This window comes from Gymnogyps californianus, chromosome 18 (assembly GCF_018139145.2).
Source record: "Gymnogyps californianus isolate 813 chromosome 18, ASM1813914v2, whole genome shotgun sequence".
NCBI lineage: Eukaryota > Metazoa > Chordata > Aves > Accipitriformes > Cathartidae > Gymnogyps > Gymnogyps californianus.
In genome coordinates, this window is record NC_059488.1 from 6,559,124 (window position 1) to 6,580,934 (window position 21,811).

General features: G+C 59.9%; 2 protein-coding genes across 6 annotated transcripts; one reads left to right on the forward strand and one right to left on the reverse strand.

Annotated features, from left to right (window-relative positions):
- Positions 1-5,000: 5,000 nt before the first annotated feature.
- Positions 5,001-8,578, forward strand: NTMT1 (N-terminal Xaa-Pro-Lys N-methyltransferase 1). 4 transcript variants are annotated; one of them, XM_050907884.1, is made up of 5 exons: positions 5,001-5,022; positions 6,083-6,147; positions 6,939-7,157; positions 7,384-7,636; positions 8,083-8,578. In XM_050907884.1, the coding sequence occupies exons 3-5, from the start codon at positions 6,996-6,998 to the stop codon at positions 8,337-8,339; spliced, it is 672 nt and encodes a 223-aa protein (XP_050763841.1). In that variant the 5' UTR covers positions 5,001-5,022; positions 6,083-6,147; positions 6,939-6,995; the 3' UTR covers positions 8,340-8,578. The 4 variants fall into 4 exon arrangements, with proteins under 4 accessions (XP_050763841.1, XP_050763842.1, XP_050763839.1 ...); XM_050907885.1 differs by having other exon boundaries at positions 6,956-7,157; XM_050907882.1 differs by having other exon boundaries at positions 6,962-7,157.
- Positions 8,579-9,457: 879 nt separating this feature from the next.
- ASB6 (ankyrin repeat and SOCS box containing 6) lies at positions 9,458-14,408 on the reverse strand. 2 transcript variants are annotated; one of them, XM_050907834.1, is made up of 6 exons: positions 14,087-14,408; positions 13,451-13,632; positions 12,935-13,041; positions 12,403-12,511; positions 11,788-11,874; positions 9,458-11,596 (listed from the first exon to the last, which is right to left on the reverse strand). In XM_050907834.1, exons 1-6 carry the CDS (start codon positions 14,197-14,199, stop codon positions 10,920-10,922), a joined length of 1,275 nt encoding a protein of 424 aa, XP_050763791.1. In that variant the 5' UTR covers positions 14,200-14,408; the 3' UTR covers positions 9,458-10,919. The 2 variants fall into 2 exon arrangements, with proteins under 2 accessions (XP_050763791.1, XP_050763792.1); XM_050907835.1 differs by lacking the exon at positions 11,788-11,874.
- Positions 14,409-21,811: the final 7,403 nt, after the last annotated feature.

Sequence of the window (21,811 nt, forward strand, 5' to 3'; positions counted from 1 at the left end):
CATCCAAGCCAGCAGGCAGCCCTGCACCAGGGTCACCCCTGCCTGCACAGCATGGTCCCGGGCAGGCAGCGCCGCAGAGCCGAGTCACGGGGGGAGGATGCTCCGGGCTGGCCCCTCGCAGCCCCTCGCCACCCCGCAGGGACCTAGCCAGGGCGCTGGAGGCCACACGAGAAACCCTTGCCCACGGCCTCGCCAAAACCACCCGCTGCAGCCGGGCCCAAGGCGCCTTCCCGTGGGCTGGGTGCTGCCGTGCTGGGGCCGGCGTGGTTCTGCTCGCCGGGGAAGGATGTGTGGGTGGGCTGCGTGACCGTGGCGCAGGCTCCCTGCTCGGGCTGGCTCCCCGAACAGTGCGCTGCCATGCTGCTCTTCAGCGGCTCCGTTCGTATCATCGAATTTTAATTTAGTTAGTTGAGTTCTTTAAACAGTGTGAACTTGCTAAGTGCTTTGCATATTTTATACTCATGAGCAACATTTATCAACCAGAAAGTACAATTAATCAAAGAGGGGAGCTTTTGTAACTCGGAGCAGTTTGTATTCTCCTTCTTTCTCCCCGCCATGCACTTTCCTCTGTGTCTTCCTCCTCTTCTTCCTCTTCCTCCCCACTGCCCTGCACTGGCCACAGAGCCAGGGCAGCTCCCCTGTGCACTACACACACATATACACACACACATACACACACACACATACATACTCTCTCTCCCTCTTCCCCCCCCCACCCATGTACACCATACATACATATATAAAAATGTTTTATATATGTGTATATATATTTGCGTGTGTGCATATATCTGTATGCATATATCCATGTGCATATATCTATATGCATATACCTGTATCTATCTGGTGTGTAAATATGTCTATATATGTATGATGTATATGGTATGCTGTATACATATACGTATGTATATACATATAGGCATAAACGGTCCATTTACACTATATATGTGTATATACACACATATACACAGTCATTATACTCACAATATTATACACACAGTGCATTGAATTTTTATATATATATATACACACTATATTATCTACTATCTAGTGTATGCATACAGTTTATAGTATATCACATATATTACACTATATATAATAAACACATTTTATATATTTCGGGCTGCTGGGGGGTTTCAGTGTCGATGGCGATGCTTCAGCCTCCCGGTGAGAGCCAGCAGCCGAGGGAGCGAGGTGGGATGGATGGTCCCAGCCCCGAGCCGCGCTGGGCGGCCACCTGGCCAGCAGAAGCGCCTGACCGGCTCCGTTTGGGGACAGCAAACGGTGGCCGGTGCCCGGGAAGCCCTGACAAGCCTCCTGGGCATGAGTGTGGCCGCAGCCTCCCAGCCCGCATCCCCTCCCCTTGCCGGGCGCTGGGATGAGGTACGGACCAGGGGTTGCTTTTGGGACAAACAGGAAAGGGACGATGACCTCTGTCCCCAGGACATCTGTATTTATTTTAAGGGCAGGATCACCCAAACCATGTCGGGTTTTGGCTCCGAAGGCCCCAGGGCGACGCAGAGGTGAAGCCTGCGCCGGTACCCAGGGAAGGGCTGGTACCGGTGCTGGAAGACGAGAGGTGACGGAGCATGGCTGGTGCAAAGGGACCCACGTCTCTGCCACCCCTCTGAGCGCCTTGGCGGCTCTCGGTGAGGAGCCCTGACCTAATTTATTCCGACTTCCCAAGCCTTGGCCACGGCGTGGCGGAGGCGGCTGAAGGAGCCGGGCAAACATGGGTGCAGGGGCAGGTTTGGCCAGGATCAAACCCCGCTGCCTCAGCAGAGCAAAGGAGGTGGGAGCATCCTGCGTGGGTCCCAGCAAAGTACCTCGGGGCTCTTCGCAGGGCCTCAGAGGGCTTCGTTGCTCTATTAATTGCCATTAATGGCAGCAAACGGGGCAGCAGGCGCCCGCCCGGACCCGGTTAAACTCCACCGAGGGAAGGGCTGTGCCAACGCTGCAGGACCTGCCTTGCAAATCACCTGCAACAACATGTGCTGTCCTGGTCACCTCTTCTCAAAAATGATAGTGCAAAATTAATTAGAATTAATTAATCAGAAAAGGGTAATAAGGGTGATTAAGCACCTGGGGAAAAGGAAAAAAAAAATATTCCTGAAGAGCAATTGCAGCGCCGGTGATTACCTTGAAAGGCAGCGAGTTAGCGGGAGCAGGAGGAGAGTGTGCAGGGAACAAATGGGCTGGAGAAGGGGGTCTGGGGGGTGTTTTCTGTCTCGTTGCACAAGGAATTACCGAGTGACAAGATTGAAACTGGTCAGAGGAAAAGCATTTCCCGGCAGCAGCGACCGGAGGCAGCTGAGCCGAGGAGGGGAGCGGGCGGCTCTGCGGCGTGGCTGGAGCTGTTGCTGCTGCCACGTTTTTGCAGACTTGGCTTTGCACAAACTGGCCTCAAGGTTGGACCCGTCTCCAGCGAAGAGTGGGACTCAATAGAGCGTCCTCGATGGGGGGACCCTTGTCCCCAGCCCCAGCCTTTTGCCGGGCTCAGGAGCGTGGCGAGCCGAGGACATTCAACCGATTTCTTTTTCCTCTCTTAATTTTCAGCCACACTCTGTTGCCTTAATAATAATAATAATCTAAAAGCAGAGGGAACATTTGCAAGCGAGATTGGCCCCTGGTTCAAGGCAACTGCTGCAGGTTTCATTGTAACCTGAGGGGCCAGTGTGGAGCCCCAGCCCGGGGGAGGACGGGAGCACCGTCCCCTCCCTACCCACCACGAAGGGCTTCAGTGGTGGGGAAGGATGGAGGGGGTGGCTAGGGCTTAATGGAAAAGGTCTGCAGAAGCCCCAGTGCAGCACAGTGAAAAAAAGGAGAAAAAACGTCTTTTTTGGGGAAGCAGGGGAAACAAATACTGCAGGCTCCTGTGGGAAATAGGTGGCATGGATGGGATGTGGGTGCCCATGGCCTGCTTGCAAACGCAGGTGACAACCAGAGCGATGCAATGGCTGCTGGTGGCTTCAGCGAGGGGAAAACTGGTGGGTTTTGGTCACTCAGGTGCCTGTGCATGGGGGATGCTCACCCCCATATGCTGCCCCAAACACCACCCCACCCTGGGAACAGCCAGGCGCTGCTGCCCTGTGCTCAGTGTCCCCTCCCTGGTGACAAAAAGAGCCTCATTTCTTTAAAATCTGGAAAGCAAAACAGGGTGCAAGCAGTGCTTTCTGTGCTTAGAGATGCTCTCGCCGTATCCCCAACTCCGCAGCCAACTAAACACGCGCTCCCGGCCCCTGCCATCAACCCCCACCTCGGGTCGCTGCTGCCCCCGGCGTGCTTGGGTCCTTTCACAGGGACTCGGGGGACCTGGGGTGCCCAAAAGCTGTCCCGGGGTGACAGCTGCTTGCCCAAAGGTGGGGTTTCCCTTCGCTTTCTGCAGAGGCACCGCGGAAGGACAGCAAGGGGCTCTGCCACCGAGGCCACATCCTGGTTGTGCCATGGATTTTTGGATGGCTGTGGGTGAGCAGCTCTGTTTTGGGGACAGCAAATCCTTGCTGGGGCCATTAGGGCATTTTGGGGTGTAAATGGGTGCTGGCTGGGTGGGAACAGGCACTGCTCCCCCTGCACCCATGCAGTGTTGTCCCCGTTGCCGCTACCTTCTGACCGCTTTGGGTGATTTCAAGCGGATTTTGTTTCTACAGGTTTTGTGCAAGTCTGTGTCTGGGGGAAGGTGAGGGAGGGGCCGGTGCCCTGCTGAGGGAAGGACGCACCCCATGTTAGACACCAGAGAATCCACACCAGCCTCCTTTCCCCAGGGACACGGCTGCACCCAACACCGTTTTGTCACTGTCCCCACAGCAATCCCCTTCCGAAGGCCTCGGGCACCGCAGGTCCCCATCCATGGGAGCGGGGGGGGTCAACCCTGTCCTGCTGGGATGGGGGTACAGATGGGTGACGATGGGGTGGGTTGTTGCCCCTCGACCAGAGACCGTCACAGGGGAGGGTGGGAGGAAGGCAGCTTCCCCAAAGGGGACGGTCTCAGCTGCATCCCGGGCTGCGAGGGTGCAATGCGGAAGGGGGCCACAGCTGTGATGAGCCTGTCAGGCCTCAGCTCCCCATGTTGGCCCGGCAGGATGAGCCAGGGCAGGGCAGGGCACGGGAGAGTCGGGGCCATCACCTGGGAGCGGCGGGACCGGTGTCCCCGCCGGGGCGCAGGGCGGGCGCAGGGTGGGGGGTGGATAAGTGAGGGGTGAAAGTGCCGGGTGGGTGGAGGGCAGGTGCCCGGTGCGGGGTGCAAGGCAGGTGGGGTGTCAGTGCCGGGGTGGGTGCCGGTATGGGTGCGGGTCCGGCTCTCCCCCCCCCCCCCCGCCGGCAGGACACAGCGAAGTTCCCGCGGCCGCGGCGCAACGGCGGGGCAACAGCGCCCCCGCGCGGCCGCGACGGGACACGGCGGGAGGGGACGGGACGGGACCGGGACCGGGACAAGGACAACGGCGGGATAGGGACGGGGCAGCAGCAGGGCCGGGACGGGGACAAGCGGGCAGCCCGACCCCGACACCCCTTCGTCTGCCTTGTCCTGGTCACCCCGACCCCACCGCCCCTGCCCCGGGCCCCGCCATCCCCGGTGTCACCCCGCCGTGCCACCGCCGACGGGCTCCTGCGCCCATCTGCCCCCCCTCTCAGCCCCCCGGTGCCAGGCTGAGGGCCGTGGCAGGGAGCCCGGGGCACGAAGCCCCGCTGGAGCCCGCGGGCAGCCCCGGGGCCGCTCGTGACACGGTGCGGGCACACTTCGGGGGCGCCGGGACCCGCACCGGGGCGGGACGGGGCCCTCCTGCCACCCTGGACCGCGCCGCGGCTTCCCCCTGCCGCCCCAGTCTGTCCCAGTCCGCCCCAGTCCGTCCCACAGCGGACCCCCCTCGCGGGGCGCCCCCCCGCGGACAGCCGGTAGGAGAGCGGGGGAGAGCCCACCCCCCGATGTGACCTCACCCTGACGTCACCGCGAGCGCCGCCGCCTGGTTGGTGCCCGCGGCCGCCCGTCACGGCGGGGGTCGAGGGGACAGAGCGCGGCCGCCGCCTGAGGTAACCGGGGGAAGCCGGGGGTGGCGGCCGCCCGGCCGGAGGGAGCGGGCGGGACCGGGCACCCCCCCCCGCCCCCGGGGCCGCTCCTCCGCCCCGTTCCCCCAGCGGCGGAGGTGGGGGGGGGGGGGGCCGGGGGAGCTGCCGGGGCCGGATCCGGCCCCGCGGTGGGCAAGGCTGCAGCCCGGAGGCCTGCGGGGCTCCCCATGCCGCAGCCCTGGAGCGCGGGGGGGTCCTCAGCCCCAAGCTGGGGGTACCGGGGAAAATGGGTGGTTTAGGCCTTGAACCAGGAACCGCCCCCTCACACCCCCACGGGCAGGGCTGCTGTAACACCCCAACACCCCCCCCCCTCCCCGGGATGGGACCCCAGTGCCCCCCGTGGCAGTGCATAACACCCCCCCGCTCGTCCTGGGGACCCCTCCGCCCGCGCACCCCCCTTTTCCCTGCCACCCCCCAGCCTGCAAACGGCCCCAGGGGTCGGGGAATAGGCCCCACACTGAGGTGACCCCCCCACCCTGAAAGTGGGGAGGGCCGGTGTGACCTTCTCCCAGCCGTGGGGCTGCGGGGCGAGTACCTGCCTTCACCTGCCCGCACGTCAGCTGGGGAGCTGCCGCGTTTCGGAGGTTTTCAGGGCAGCGGGGAGATGCCGGCACCGGGGTCCACGCTGGTGGGTAGGGTCGTCCCGCTGGGTGCTCTCAACCTGTGCCAGTGACCCGTGACACCCTGAAAAACATCACCAGGGGGTCACCCAGCCGAACCCAGGGGCAAGAAAGGGGTGACACTGATGGGAGGGCGAACCGGGGTCCCAACCCATGAGAGGAGACAGCAGCGCTGCTTAGAAGCAGGGCCAAACCCCTCCACGCACCGGCTGCCTCCGTGGCTCAGCCTCCTGACACCTCTGAGCTATGGGGCAGCACCAGCTCCTCCCAGCCGCCCTGGGAGAGTGCCTGCAGGGTCGGGGCAGCTCTTACCTCTGGCTCCCTGGGGCTGGGGTCGGCCTCGCTCATGCTTGCAGGACCAGACGGGTGATTTGGGACTAAAATTCCATCTTTTCTTCCCTTAGATCACAGCGCAGACTGGCTCTCGGCCTCACCGGGCCAAACTGGATTTCAACCGGTGACCTGTAAGGTGAGATGCTGTGTCCTCCTGCTCTGTCCTTGGGCTGTTCAAAACCACGCGGGGCCACCGAAACTGCCTAAGCTGCCATAGAAAAGGTTTTGTGTCTAATGGGATATTTGCCAGCAAATTCAAGCCACGAACACTATATATTTCTTTATTTGTAAAGATGTTTGAAGTCCTTGAATTTACCCTTCGGCCACCTTAAATCTGGTTTCTAATCCCCGGCGCAGTTAATCAAATCCACAGTCGTTTGAATTATGAGATGTCTGGGGGGAATTTATAGCTTGTATTGCTGATTATACCTTGACTTTATTATATTGCAAATATCTAACTTATGGTCATGGCTGAGATTTACAATCCTCAGGTAGGTGCTTAGGATAACTTTTAGCAACTCCAGATGTAATTGGAGGTGACTGATAGGGCTGTCGCCACAGATAAACATGTAATCTGTAAAATGTTAAGACAGGGAACGAAGAGGTAGAGTAGGTGAAAAGGGTGGGTCAGCCTTAAAAAAAATAGTAATATACTTGGGTGTATTGCTGAGCAAGGCTTGGGGATGTCTGGTCTGGCTGAGGCATCCCTGCCTGGGAAGGGGTTTTGGGCTTGTTGGTCTCCAGAAAATACCAGGATTTAGATCTTTGTCCTTTCTTGCTCTCAGCTGAAGGTTTTTAGGGTTTGAAATAGCCCTGGGGAGGGGGAAGGGGTGATAAATAGAAACTGGGGTACTCACAGAGCTGACGCCTGCCTCCCCGGTTTGGGGGGCGCTTTGCGCCTGCGGCTCTTTTGGACCTGACCGGCAGTTTCTTCCGTCTCGGAGGAGCAGCGAGTCCCACGTGGGCGCGTGCCCCTCAGCCAGAATGACGAGCGAGGTGGTGGAGAACGAGTTTGAGTTTTACTCCAAGGCAGAGAAGTACTGGAAGGACGTGCCTGCCACGGTGGACGGCATGCTGGGGGGCTACGGCCACATCTCCAGCATCGACATCAACAGCTCCAGGAAGTTCCTGCAGAGGTTTCTGCGGGTAGGTGGCACGGTCCGTCACGCTCCCAAAGCCCCATCCTTCTCCCAGCACGGAGCTGGGCTCTTCCCTCTGAGTTGCTCCGTGGGATCCTCCGTTGCGTGTGTGCTGGGAGAGCTTTGCCCTGCAATGGGTCCCCCATACTCCAGCCCCATCCCGCGTGGTTGCCCCATTTCTTCTCTGTGGGTACCTCGCGGTGGGATTAAGCCCCTCACGGTTGTTGTTCCAGGATGGCCCCAATCGGACGGGGACAACCTGTGCTCTGGACTGCGGAGCGGGCATCGGCCGGATCACCAAGCGGCTGCTGCTGCCCCTCTTCAAGACAGTGGACATGGTGGACGTGACGGAGGACTTCCTCACCAAGGCCAAGAGCTACCTGGGAGAGGAGGGCAGGCGGGTGCGCAACTACTTCTGCTGCGGCCTCCAGGACTTCAGCCCCGAGCCAAACTCCTACGACGTCATCTGGATCCAGTGGGTCATCGGTGAGGGTCGCTTTGCTTGCGGGGTCTCGCCAGCCTGTCCTGTGTCCAGCTTCCCCTGAGGGGCAAGTGCCCCACGCACTGGGGAGAGCTTTGGGGAGAGCAGCGTGAGGTCTGCATGAAGGACGAGCATCACAGCATGGGTGGGGGGCTGGGTTGAGGACCAGCCCCCCCATCCCTGCCCCACGAAGGGGCACTCCGAGGGCACTGTACTGGGGGGTCTTTTCCCCCAAGCCCTCGGAGGCCAGGGCAGAGGCGTGGGTGGGATGGGGTTGGATAGAGCCTGTGGGACACAAGTTGGACACCCCCAAGCTAAAGCTTTCACCTGCAAACGGCTCAAGTATTTGGCTGCCTGGATCACGAGGGATCCCAACCACAGCCTCCCGGTCCCCTCCCCTCCTCCTGCCCTGGTCACCCTGTGCCCTCTAACCCCCGCTCTGCCCCTCCAGGACATCTCACCGACAACCACCTCGCCGACTTCCTGAAGCGGTGCCGTGCCGGCCTGCGGCCCAACGGCATCGTGGTCATCAAGGACAACATGGCTCAGGAGGGTGTGATCATGGACGATGTGGACAGCAGCGTCTGCCGGGACCTGGACGTGGTCCGTAAGATCATCCGCCGAGCTGGGCTGCACCTCCTGGCCGAGGAACGCCAGGAGAACTTCCCCGATGAGATCTACCACGTCTACACCTTTGCCATGAGATGAGAGTGGCCAGCGGTGGGAGAAGGTCTCTCCGGGGCCAGCTCGGAGCACAGGCCAGCACGGTGGTTCCTGCCGGGGCCTGGAGGGGTGAGGACCGTGCCTTCACCGCAGGGTGGCAGACAGCGGCGAGGGTGTCGCGACTCCCTCTCTCCGGGGCTGGTGGCAAGGACGGGGCTTTGTCTTCCAAGTTGCTGCTGTTTGTGAAAAGAAGTGTTTGCCAAATACACTTTCCTGCTGTTGCACTTCTGCACATGGGCTTTGTCGGACGCAGTGTTGGCTTGATGTCACCTTTGGGGGCTCTGTACAGGAGCAAGAGGGTCTTCTCCTGCAGGAGGTGTGCTCCGTGGGCACCAGCAGGTTGCTGACCGCAGTCGCACAGGGCTCCTGTTAGTGAACGGGAGCTCGGAGCACCTCTGTGAGGGTCTGGGCTCCCTTCCTTGCTTGGGTGTTTGACCCTTTCCCGCTCTTGAACTTGCTGCTGCTCACAGCAACAAGCTGGGTAAGAAAATGGGAGAAAATGGGTAAGCAAATGGGAGAAATCTCTGCCATTTCCCTGTGGGGGTTGGGGAGGCAACACCAGGTTCTGGGGCTTTGCGGAGGCCTCTCCTTTAAACCCATGAGCAGGTCTCCGACATGTGCAGCTAAAAGGGAGGTGGATGTAATCCTGGGTTCCCCACGTCCTCCTCCAGGGACAGGGGTAACCCAGATAAAGCCCTGCAACCCTGGGGGAGAGCTGTTGTGCTCTGGGCGTTAACAGGGAACCCACTCTGAGCTGCCTCCGGACCCCCAGCCCGTTACCGCAGGCTCACAGTGATGCCCAGCACCTCCAGCACGAACACTGTGACACTACAGCTGCTCCCCCAACGCCCCACACCATCACCCGGCTTTGAACGCTCCCATCTCCTCCTTGGCCACATCCACATCATTTTGCCCAAGTCTGGCCACTGGCTTGCGCCAACCTAACCCAACACAACTTGGCCAACACAGGCACGACTGCTTGCCAGGTGGGTGAGCCCACGCACAGACCCCAGTTTCAGCCCGTCCCTCCAGCCCGGTTCACACGCGATTCCACCCAGAGCCCTCTCCTCCACCCCATCTCTCCTGCAGAAGAAACAAGCCCCTTGCCATTATTATAAAAGGCCTTGTTTAATTGCTCATTTCCCATTCCAGACACCAGGGGAGTATTTGATCACATTATTATTTTTTTTTTTTTTTAAACATCAATTCATCAAGATGCACAGCTCCAGTTCCGCGGGGTGGGAAAAGGTAAAATGCAGATGCTGCCAGGAGGGCAATGGGGGGAGACAACCCCTCTGCAGCCAAACTGCCGGTGGATCCCAGATCCACCTGCTATAAACTGTACCTACTCAGAGTAGATTTTTCCTCTTTTCATCCTCTTCTGCATCTGTCCCCCATGACAAACAAAAAACAAAACAACAAAAATGTGGAGGCTCAGCTCTGCGGCCAGTCTTCAGCACGTCACGAGGAAGCAGATGCCTAGAAGGGGCAGCCAGACGGCTGTGGCAAGGTTGGGACGCGGGACCTCCATGGGCAGCCCCAGGGTTTGGAGCTTCCAGTAGCAGCTTGGAAAGAAAACCCCGAGTCCTGCTGCAACTTCTTGTTCCTGGGAAGGAGGCACTGGAGACCAGGGTCCTGGGAGCAGTCAGCAAGGGAAAGAGCCAAGGAACGGGGAGGGAGGCACAAGGCACTCAGCAGAGTTAGCCGCCTGTTCCTTGTCCTTGCACAGGGAATGCACCACAAAGCCGAGAAACATCCATTTGTCTGTTTGTTTTGGAGCCCAGCACCTCTGAGATGTCCTTGGTGGACGGTCCTCCGTGCCAGGAGGATGGGGTGTTCTCAGCAGAAACTCAGAGGGTGCGGAGCAGCCGGCCACTGCTGCCAGCCCCGCTTCCCCTCACCCCTGCCCTGCTCCTGGTTTCAGAAGCCTGTGTGAGCGAGGAAGGCATCCACATCCACAGGGAGATGCCGGGTCTGCCTCCGCCACGGCTGCTCCCACCACCAGGACCGGAGGCAGGAAACTAAGACACCGATGCCAGCACTCTCCTGGCACAAGGAATGCCTCTTCTCCCAGCACCCCGAGGCATCTCACAACTCCGTCGCTCGCCTAAGGCACTGCTTCACCCACCCGACCCGGCAGGGCTGGAAAGAGAGGGGACAGGCTGCCTGTCCAGTCACACTACCCCAACCCCCCACTGAGTCCTGCCCGCCAGGCCTTGTCTTAAAATCCACACAAACCAGCCCTCAGCCCCAGTACCCGGCTCCCTGATGCCCAGGGGCTCTCTTCACCCCCAGGGAGCCACAGAGCTCTGTCCGCCTCCCCACAACGCACCCCAGAGCAACAAGGCCTCCACAGACATGCGTGCAGCGTCATGCTCAAAAAAGCACCCCCCCCAAAAACACAGCAGAGTGGGACACCGTGTGCAGCCCTGGCCAAGCCGTGGGCACGTGGACAGCCTGTGCAGAGTCCACCTCTTGTGCAGAAAACTGGCCCAGAGCAGAGCTTTGGTGGCTGCAGGCACACCACGACCGTGGAGGGGGGAGACGGAGAGGCATTAGTCAGGCTCAGAGGTCCTCGTGCTCAGCAGCAGCGTGGTCAATGAGGAGGTACCACTTCAGCCTGTCTGGAAGAGGTAGAGCCTTGATTTTGACATCTACTGGCCATGGTTTAAGGTGCTGTCGGATAAACACCCTGCAGAGATGTTTCAATGCCTGAGGGGAATGCTCCAGCTGCTTCAGAGAGCAGAAGAGAGTCCTGATCTTCTCCCCATGGTACCTACAGCTGCTGGTGTTGACCTCAAAGTTGCTGGGTAGCTGGATGGCTTGTGAACTGGCCATCATGAGCTCCAGCAGAGTCTGACCCTTCTGGATGAGGTCTGTAGAGAAGCTGTCATCTTCGGAGACGCTGAGGTGCGAGCAGAGGCACTCGAAGACGATGTGGAAGCCTGACCAGCACGAGGGACCGTGGAGGGAGCAGTTGTAGGCAGCACCTGACTCCAGCAAGAAACGCAGCAGTGGGAAGTGGCGTTTGAAGCTTTTGAAGCAGAGGTGGGTGAGGGACTCGGGGGCCGGGCACTCGCTGGGGTTGGCACCGTGAGCCAGCAGCAGCTGTGTGACACGAAAGCAGAAGCGACTGATCACCTGTGCCTCCTCGGTGTTGCTGCACACCATTTCTCCCAGCAGGAAGATAACATAGGTGAAGACAGTGTCACCGTCTTTGGTAGTAGCCCTGACGTCCGCGCCTGGAGGAAGGGACAGAGAACGTAACTGGCATTGCAGACAGCGAGGCCAGGACAGCACTAACTCTGGCACTGCTGGGCTTTACTCTTGCTCAAGTGGGAGTTGGGAGGGCAGTGCCTGGTGCTGTACAACGAATCAGCCAGCGCTAGGCCTGGAGAGGTTGTGTGCGGGGAGGGGAGAAGATTGCCCTCACCTCCTTCCAACAGGAGACGGATGCTCTCGGTGTTGTGGATCTGGACACCGTCACTGCTGGCCAGGGCATGCAACAGCGCTGTCTTGCCTGTAATGGAGCAATCGGTCAGTCAGATGAAAATAGGGTGACACCCCAAAAGGCAGGAAGGAAAACAATCCGCCCCACCAACCAGATGGCCAAACATGAGGGGAGACAACCCTTCTCCTGGCAGGCTTCCGCTGTCCCCATGATGGCGCACAGCTGCAGGGACAAGGTTACAGGCTACACATGCAGGGCTGGTGGTAGCCCCAGAGGGCACGCGTGCCACCGTAGCGTGAGTGTTAGAGCGTGTGGGCACCACAGGGCTATGGAGGCACGGCCCCGTCCCATCTCCCATAGACTGCGCGGCGCTGGTTTCGGCCCCCTTCTGCACCTGACACAGGCAGCACACAAGGAGAAAACGCAGAGCACCAGGGAGGTTCTGCAGCCTGCACCCAACTTCCAAACCAGTTTGTAACCAGAGAGCACTTGCAGCAGCAAGAGAGAAGGACCAGCCCGGGCCCTGCTCTAGCCCAGGCCCATGAGGGCCGACTGCTGGGAGCACTGGGGCTGGGGAGCTGGACGGGGCACACGGACCGTTTTTGTCAGCTGCGTTGACATCGGCCCCCAGCTGAAGCAGCCGCTGGAGGCACGGCAACCGCTCGGGCTCCTCGCTGGCCAGATCGAGGGGACTGCTCTCATGGATCTGCACAGAGCAAGAGGAAAAAAGACACTAGTAAGTATCAAAGACTATTTGTGAGTGCCTCCGGAGAGTCACTGCTGGGGCTTCACCATGGCCAACATAAGAGCCTATCTGAACCCATCCTCAAAAATCAAAGTGAACCTTCCCTGGTGTGTCCACAGGTTTGTCTACCCCAGCCTGCTCCCACCCATCGCTCCACCGCAGAGGCAGGTTTGCTCAGGCAAAGGCAGCTTGAACTTCTGCCACAGCAACGGAGCACTACGGACAACGAGCCGCACAACGGGCAGAGGAGGTTGCCAAGGGGAAGCGGCATGCAGTGAGGCCCGGGAGGTGGGGAGCAGGGAGGGCTGTCCCCACTCGCCAGTCCCTTGCAGCTAAGTCTCAAGGAGGCTCAGCTAGGCCGTGCCCAGGCAGCTAAGCCCATACCCGGTCTCTCCGGTTGATGTCGGCCCCGTGGTGCACCAGGAGCTCCACCATATCTGGCTGGTTGCGGAGCACTGCGATGTGCAGGGGGGTGTAGTAGGTGACTGGATCTGAGGACAAAAACACAGAGTCAGAGAGAATGAAGGGCTTCCCCAGAGCAGCCCCGATACCCACCAAAAGTGGAAGGGGGCAGCTGGGGAGGGCCCTGAGAACACGGCGATGCCCATGAAAACAGGGCTGCGACAGACACCCCAGGTCCTGCTTTTGCAACGGCTCCATCTCTGGCAAAAGCCCTCAAAGCTGCAAACTGGCCCCCAAGCCCCCGGCCATCCCCCCCATCCTCGTGGCTGGGTCTGGACAAGGGCTGCCACAAGGCATATCCACGCTATCCCAGCAAGGAGTGGGGGTCCGAGCTGGCAGCATCCCCTCTTTCTGCCCCAGCTATCACTGCCTCCCAGGGCAGCTTCTCACCAGCTGGTTCCTCCTGGCCAGGCCCAGGCCCCTTCCCACCAGCCTTACCTTCAAAGCTGAGGTCAGCTCCGAACTCCAGGAGGATTTCCGCGGCGGGGACAAGCCCCAGCTCAGTGACCTTCAGCAGGGCATAGCTCACACCTTCCTGGTAAAACGGGGAGTGGGTCTCCCTCTCCAAGACTCGTCTCACAGCCGAGAGCTGGCTCCTGTCGCTGCCCAGACAGGCAGGGCTTGAGACACACAAAATCAACCAGTTACTCAGCTGCACGGCACACATCTCAGGGGTGTGCAAGGGTCAAAGTAGCACCAGGGAAGAAGAAAAGTCCCTCGTCTCCCCTCTTGTCTTGTAACCACCGGGTCTCTAACCTGTTGGCTGTGGGGTTATGCAGCAGCATCAGGGTCACAGCTGAACCCCAGTTTAGGTTTTATTGCCATGGGTCAGGCAGAAAGGGCTGTTCCTGGGGAGCAGACATAGTCCCTGTGCTTGCTCTGCTCCACCCCCACGTTCCCAAAGAACAGCAGCAAGAGAAGGGTCCCTGGGACGAGCTGCTCACCGGGACTGGGTTTTTTCCCAGCCAGTGCTGTGTCTGACCTCAGCCGCATCACTGAGCTCCAGCCATCACCCCCTAAAACACCAAGTGGGTGTTTAGCCCCAGAGCTCTGCGCACAGCCCCGTCTAGTTACCTCTCAAGGGCGCTCTGCCTTTCCGCATCCTGTATCGACAGCAACCCCAAGATCTCGTCTACCAGGGGCTGATACTCGAAGATGATCCTGCGGAAGCCATGCAGGAAAGGCATCGTGCTCTGCTCTGCGCACAGACTGTCCAGGGGCCTCCAGCATGGCAGTGGTGTCTTCCCCCACAGAGGTCTCTGGTGGTCAGACCCTGGTGCTGCCTGGTTTCCAAAGGACTTTTCCCTCCTTTTAAAACAAATGAGCCTTTCTAGCAGGTTTGCATTTAGAAAAAACCACAGCCTTCCTCCCTCCCTCTTTATGCGTTTCTAAAAGGCAACGAAGACCAGTGCAGGGATCTCCTCCCACACACCACGGAGATGCATTCAAATTATCTCCTGCACGCAGAGCCACAAATTAGAGTTATCTGGGCACAGGAAGAAAACACACCAGGCAGAGCCCAGGCTCAGGGCGAACCCCATTTGCAGAGGCTCTGCCACAAGCCCCCACATGCTGGGGGTGCCAGGGGGAGGGCGGTCAGAGCAGAGAGGAGCCCCGAGCGCTCCAGGGTGCCTGTGACCAGCAGACCCCTGCCTGGGGGAAGAGCAGGGCTGGAGCAGCCCCCGCAAGGCCGCGGGCCCCGTAACCCGCTGCGACCCACAGGAGCCGGCGCCGGGGCCACCGACCCCCCCAGCACACAGGGCGGCAATCCCGGGGAGGGGGGCCGAGAGGCCCCTAAATCTCACTGCGCCCCAGGGGGGCAAGCGCAGAGGCCCACAAACACCCCCCCTCCAGCACCCCGGAGGGGGCCAACGCCAGGGGCCCCCGGGACCCCACCGGCCCCTAACCCCGCCGCACCCCACGGGGCGAGTCCCCGGAGGCACGGGGCGAGCGCGGGAGTGCCCGCAGGGCCCCCAGGCTCCACGGGAGGGGGAACCGGAGACCCCAGCAACCCCCCTCCCCTCACAGGGATCACCCCGGGGCTGAGACCCGACTCCCGCCCCGCAACCCGCCGCCCCTCACCTACCCCGGCCCGGCCGCCGGAAGCGGAAGCCGCCGGTTGTACCCGGAGGGGCGTGGCCTCACATGGGGCGGGGCGTCACCGGGGCGTGGCCTCACCGGGGCGGAGTCTTCGGCGCGGCCGGCAGGGGGCAGCACGCAGCCGGGAGCGGCGCGCCGGGAGCGCGCGGGGGCGGGGGCGCGCGCGGCAGGTGGGCGGGGACGATGGCAGCGGGCGGTGGGTGCGGGCACGGCCGGGGCACCCCCGGTGCACACACACCCCCCCCCCCCCCCCCGGTGCGGCCCCCCCAACCCCCGTGCGCCCCCCCCCGCGCTGCCCCCAGGGTGCGGGCACACCCTCGCGCGCACCCGCGGCGCGCGCCCATCCGCGCGCGCAAGTTGCACGCTCCCCCCCCCCCCCCTCCGTGTGCGCATACCGGGCGCAGGTGTGCGCGGGGCCTTTGCGCACCCACGGAGGCGCACCCGCACGTGCGCACCCAACGTGCACGCGCACCCGCGAGTGCGCGAGCCCCCCCCCCCCCCCGTGCACCCTCCCGTGCACAGACACAACCGCCCAAGACGCAGCAGCACAACCCCTCCGAACGCCCCAGATGTGCACAGCTGCTTGCACGCACGCGGTGCACACCTGCCAACACAGATGCACACACACAAGTGCACAAGCTAGTGCACGGGCAAGGTGTGCACGTGCACACACACACACACACGCACACACATAGCTGCATCCCCTCCCAGGGCCTGTGCTGGCTTCAGCTCCAGCTCTGCCACCCGTGGGAGTGTGGGGGTGTGGGGGGGTGTGTGATGTGGTCGCGCAACCCCATGCACCAGCTCAGTTCCCCAACCAGCACCCTGCCCTCCCAGTAGCACCCACCACTGGAGCCACTCACACCCACCCAGGATGGGCTGGGGGTGCTGGGGAGGAGGCACCGAGTGGCTGCCGCCTCCCCGGGGTTCGGGGGGGGCTCGGGGGCTGCTGCCCGCAGCACACCCGGACCCTCTCCTGCTGAAAGAGCTGCTGGGGGAAGCGTTAGCCCAGGATTCATTGGCATGATTATCATCATCATTATTTTTATTATTATTCTGGTGGAATTTCCAGACGCGAGGCGCTCCGGAGCGCCGGCAATAACTGAAGCCGCCTTGGGTTTCCTATTTACGTATTTATTTTATTCTGGTGGAGCGCTTCCAGATTTCAGCAGGCAGCCGTGGCCCGGGGCAGAGGGGGCGAGGAGGCCGCGCCGGTTGGGCATTTTTCTGACATGCTGTCACGCTCTCCCTTGTTTCCCACCCTTCCCTTCCCCACACAGAGTGGGGTGTCAGGGTGGGGCACCCCGGTGCCCGCAGCCCCCCAGCCCCGAGCCCGCCTTCACGGCAGGGCAGGGGGTCCCAAGCCCTTTGCAGAGCGGCTGCTGGCTCTGGTGCCACAGAGAATTGGTGCGATGTGGTGGCACCTTGCTGGGCAGCTGGCGTGGACCCCCCCCTTGCAGCCCAGTAGCCCCTGTGGGTAGGGTTTGGGGGGCACCGTCCTGAGTGGGGGTGGAAATAACCCCATCCAAGCGCCCTGGGCAGGGACCGGAGGGGAAAAGCAGCAGGAGGAGTAACGGACAGTGAGGATTTCTCCCTCTGCATGGAGGATGCTTTATGCCCGTATGAGCTGGCTTCAAACCAGCGCAGCCCGGCCGGCGGGACCCCACGTCGGGTGGGCTGGGCAGCTGAGACACTCGCTCTGGTCCTGAGTGCCTCCTCGCTGCTGCCGGCGGCTGGGCAAACCCTGGACCCTCCTGGTCTGAGTAAAGCCCAAACGCTCCATGGTCCAGCAAAACCCTGGACCTTCCACGGTCAAGGTGGCAGCGCAGAGTGCAGTCACTGTCCCCAGCTGTGTGGCGCTGGTGGGGACTGTGCAGGGTCCAGCCCTCCATCAGACACCGTTTTGGGGGGAACCCCCCCTGCATTCCCCACCGTTGGCTGGGAAAGGAGGGTTGGTGAGTGTGGGTCACCCCATTGCCACCTCGGACCCCAGCCGTGTTGGCCCTGGGGATGAGAGGTGACCCCAGGGTGCCCTAAAGGGCCCTGCCAGCCCGGCCGTGCCCCCACGAGCCCCACATAGGCTTTGCCTCCACCCCAATAACCCCCCCAACGGAAAGGAGGCTTTGGGGGTACAGTGTGGGGCCAAATCCAGCTCAAAACCAGTCCTGGGAGGTGTCAAGCCCAGAGACCCAAGGGCTGAAGCCCTTCCCTGGCCATCAGCACAGCAAGGCTGGTGAGGGGCCGGGCACATAGGAGCCCTTCCCCAGAGCATCCCTGCCCTCGTCCTGCCATGACCATGCCATGAGCCATGGCCTCTGGGGAGGTGAATCCCCATCCCCACATTTCTTGGGCAAAAAAATCCGTTTTGCAAATAGGGACGTTGCTGGCACGGGCGGCTGGGGCGTTCGAGTGCCCGCTAAAATAACAGCTTTGGGATCTGCCCCCTTCCTCCCCATCGCCTTGGCGGGGCGGACTAGGAAGAATGCAAGTTGGCTATCCATCAGGGAGACAGAGCAACAGCCAGCCGAAGAAAGAGGGGCATTTTAGGAGGAAAGCCAGGGAAATTTGATCATTAAGAAATCCTCCTGGCTGTCTGGGGGAATTTAATTAAATTGCTGGAAAGGGCTGTAAGCACATCTGGATCCAATATGTGCAGCTTTGATTTTTTTCTTTCTTTCTTTCTTTCTTTTTTTTTTTTAGTTCACTCTTTTCCCATCTCGCTGTTGAAGGAGGGGGGAATAAAAGGGAAATAGCAGAGCCACGGAGTATTGGTTCATCTGGGACTGGGATTCCTGGCAGGGAAAGAAAGAGAGGGAGAGAAAGAAAGAGCAAAAGAAAGAGGCAGAAACAGAGGGAATAAGAAAGCTGGGAGAAAAACCTTCACCAAGGGCCTGGCCGGGGTGTTTTATAATGCCACCAACTGCAGAGACAAGGAGCTAGGAGGGAACGGGGGGAGTTGTGAGAGCTGGAGGGGAGAGGAGGAGGAGAGGAGCTCGCCCAGGGCACGCTGTGCTTTCAGGGTCTGGCAGGGATGGAGGGAGAAAGAGGAATTGCTCAGCAGATAGAGAAATACCATTCCTGCTAGGAGCGGCAGGGCCGGGCATGGGGGGCACTCCTCCAGCAAGTGCCCCCGGCCATCACCCCTGTGGGCAGCGCTGCCCTGACCCCTGCCCGGCCCGATGCCCTCGGTGCCGGGGGCAGGACGGGGATGCTCTGGTCCCCAGCCCCGGGGCGGGATGCAGGGCTGGGCACGGCTCTGAGTGAAGCAGATGGAGCAGGCAGCCCTGCTTCCCCAGCGCCAGGGAAGGGACTGACCCCCAGCCACCCCCCCTCAGAGCCGGTCACTGGGTCCCGGCTGGGCACCATTAAGCCCCCACCATCTCCCATACTCTACTCCTTACTATCTTCTTACTCCGTACATCCTCTTTAAGGTGGAGCAGAGGTGCATCTCCATAGTGAGAAAACCCCTTCCACTCATGGGGGATGTGGGCAAGGCAGACTGGTTTCTCTGCACGATAATATGCATAGGGCAAGATTTGGGGAATATTAAGGAGAAGGAGTACCTGGGTACCGAAGGGAGCAGCACCAGCCCTAGCAGTGCTCCGAGGATGCTGCACCGGCCCACCCCAGCCACCGCTGCCGTTCGGGGGTGAGGAGGAGGGCTGGGGCTGGCAGAGCACGGCCGGATCCGTGCCGTGGCGAGCACTGTGGAAGTGCAAGATGTTATCACAGCATGAGAGAAACATCAGGAAACCCCTAGGAGGACACAAAGTCAGATTACTAAAAAATACCTTTTTTTTTTTTTTTTTTTTAAGAGAGGAAGATGAAGGACCGGCAAACAGAAACACTTCATCCCAACGGCTGCAAACTGCAAACCTGGCAGGCTCTGGCTGGCCAGATCCTCACCCGAAGGAGCCTGGCACGGCCCTGCCAATTCCGTGCCGCTCTGGTTCATCAGCCCAACAGCTCCGGCTCAGCAAAGCCAGACTCTGAGCTCACACCCCACTCAGCAAAACCTAGGCACTCAGTGTCAGGCAAAGCAAACCTGCTTGACTTTGTCTCCAAACCACCCGTGCTTTGCCCTGAGCATGGCCGAGAGCCACCTTGCCGGCTCCAAGGTCCAGTTTTAATCACTTAAAACACATTTTTTACCAAAAAAAAAGAAGAGCTTGCACAAGAGAGTTAGGAAATGCCAGGCGGGTGGGTTTCAAAAAACTGGGTCTCGCTTCAGATGCCTTGTGTGGCTGGCGGAGTTAAAAAAAATGATGCTGGGGGAAAAAAAAAAAAAGGCAAATCCTACAGCTAAAAAGGAAATTGCATTAATACAGATTGTTTTATTTAAAAAAAGCAAACCCTGACCTCTACTTCAAAAAAGTCATTAGACATTCTCCTTCTGAAAGGCCGACAGGGGATATTACTGAAAGGCCAGTTAATTTCTCAATGACTTACTGTTCTTGCTCTGCTCATGGAAATGTGTAAAGAGTCGGAGGGTAATTTAAGGCACCCTGCAGAAAGGTGTGTAAATCTTTGCATGTCTAAAGAAACTTTACCAGACCGCTAGGATTGGGAAAAAAGAAAATGCTTGCCCTCTTTTTTTTTTTTTTACTTTTTTTTACTTTTTTTTTTTTTTTACTTTCCTTTGGAACTCTGATCCCCTTTGATCATAAAAAAGGTCATATTTCACCCAAAAAAATATCAGCAATCACAGGGCCCGAGGAAGTGCGAACCCAAGGGGGTTTCACTGACGATTATTCCCTCCATTTAATTATTTAATGCCGTGAACTGAGGGAAAGCCGTCTCCCCTGGAAAAACCAGACAGTTCAAGAATAAGGTCTGGCCCCGAACAAGGAGGAGGAAGAGGGTTATAAATGGGGCTGGGGCTGCTCCGTCCCCGCTCCCGCCCTCGCCCCTTCATGAGCCAAGACCAGCCGCCCTGCAGCCCCCCCAAAATAATCACAGCAAGATGTTCCCAGCCTCCGGGGCCAAGGAGGAAAAGCTGGGGGAAGGACGGGGGTCCTCGCTGCCTCGGCCCCCCCCGCCAGCCCTGACCGCCCGCTGCGCATCGCCGATGGGTCACTGTCCTCCAAGGGGGGGTCACTGTCCTCCAAGGGGGTGTCTGTGTCCCCCAGGTTGGTCCTCAAGCAGTTTCTCCTGGACATGGTGTCATCCCCATCCTGGGAAGGGTCTGTCCCTGCAACCACGGTGGAAAAAAGCAGGATCAAGCGCGTACTTGGCCGAGGAGGGGTGGCACAAGGCTGCACTGGGTCCCCCAGGGCCTGGTGGTCCCAGGGGTGATGCAGGCATCTCCCCCTCAAGAGCATGGAGCAGCCAGGAGGGCTGATGGCAATATATGCAATCTATATTCTAATATATGCATTGAGTGCATAACCGCAGTGCACAGCATCACCCGGCACCGTGTGCCACCAGGACCCATCCAGCTGGGTGCTGGGCAGAGGTAAAACATCCGTCCATGGGGAGCAGCCCCTGGGGAAGCAGGAGCAGAAAGCGGTGTGACACCAGCCCGTGATTTACACAGCCAAGGGGGGCAGGACCAGACGCTGGAGCTGACTCCTAAAGTAGCCCTAGGGCCAATAAATTGGGCCAATAGGGCCAATAAATGGACCCCCCAAAAAAGGAGGGGGGAAGGGAGGTTGGGCTGGCTTGTTTGCACACTCGAGGAGCCCCCCGCGGAGTCGGAGAGAGCCAAAATCTGCTTTCAGCTGCACCCTTTCCAAGCTGGAGAGCTCTGGGAAGCTGCTTCCCTGTCAGGAAGATCAGATTTGGCAGCACTGGCTGGCTTAAAAATCTGCACGCCTCCGACTTGAAGGGGAAGAAAGCGCAAGAAAAGCTTTCGACAAATGTTAAAATAACTCAGTCAGGGGTTTGCCTCCCTCGGCCGCGCTGGAGCAGGGATGGTTATGAGCTCAGAGCTGGGCTGCAGCGGCCGATCTCGCTCGGAGATTTCGCGTCGAACCCTGCGCGCGCGCAGCCCCGTCCATATGTGCCTGCAGCAGCGGGCTGGAGAGCATGCTAGAATCAAGGGAAGAAATAATAACCGTTAACCTCTTCGATTTCTGCTCATCGCCCCGAGCCCAGCCCTTGCCGGACACCAGCAACCAGCCCCAGCCGCTGGCTCTGCCCCTCTCCCTCCCACCGCCTGCTCCGTGTATATATGTGTGTATATATAAATATATATATAATTTTTAAAGAGGAAAAACTCCTTTTTCCTCTCCCAGTGGCTGGTTTTCATTAGGGAGGTTTCTTTCTGACCCCAAGGGAAGCAGCCTATGAGTTTTTAACTGTGGTGCAGGACGTAATTATCTCATTAAGGCGAGAGAGCCAGGCTTCTCCCAGGAGAGGTGACCTTGCTCCGGGGTTGATGGGGACCGGGGAGGTGGGGGGGGGGGGCTGGAGGTGGAGGGGGGCCGTGTCCCCCGCTAACCTGCGGGTCACCTCTCCCTCCAGCCCCATTTGGGGCTGGGGAAACCCGGCCCCTCTCCCCCCCCCCCACATCCCTCCCCACGGAGCGCAGCCACTTACACTTGTTGATAGAAGCACTTAAAGCAGGGGTTGGGGGGGGGGGGGGATGATGTGGATGGGGTAAGAGGGGGGGAAAAGCGGGTCTCCCTCCCTCTCTGCCCCCCCCCCCCCCCCCTTTTCCGCGGCTTGGCTGCCGGCGGTGCTCGGCCCCTGGCAGGG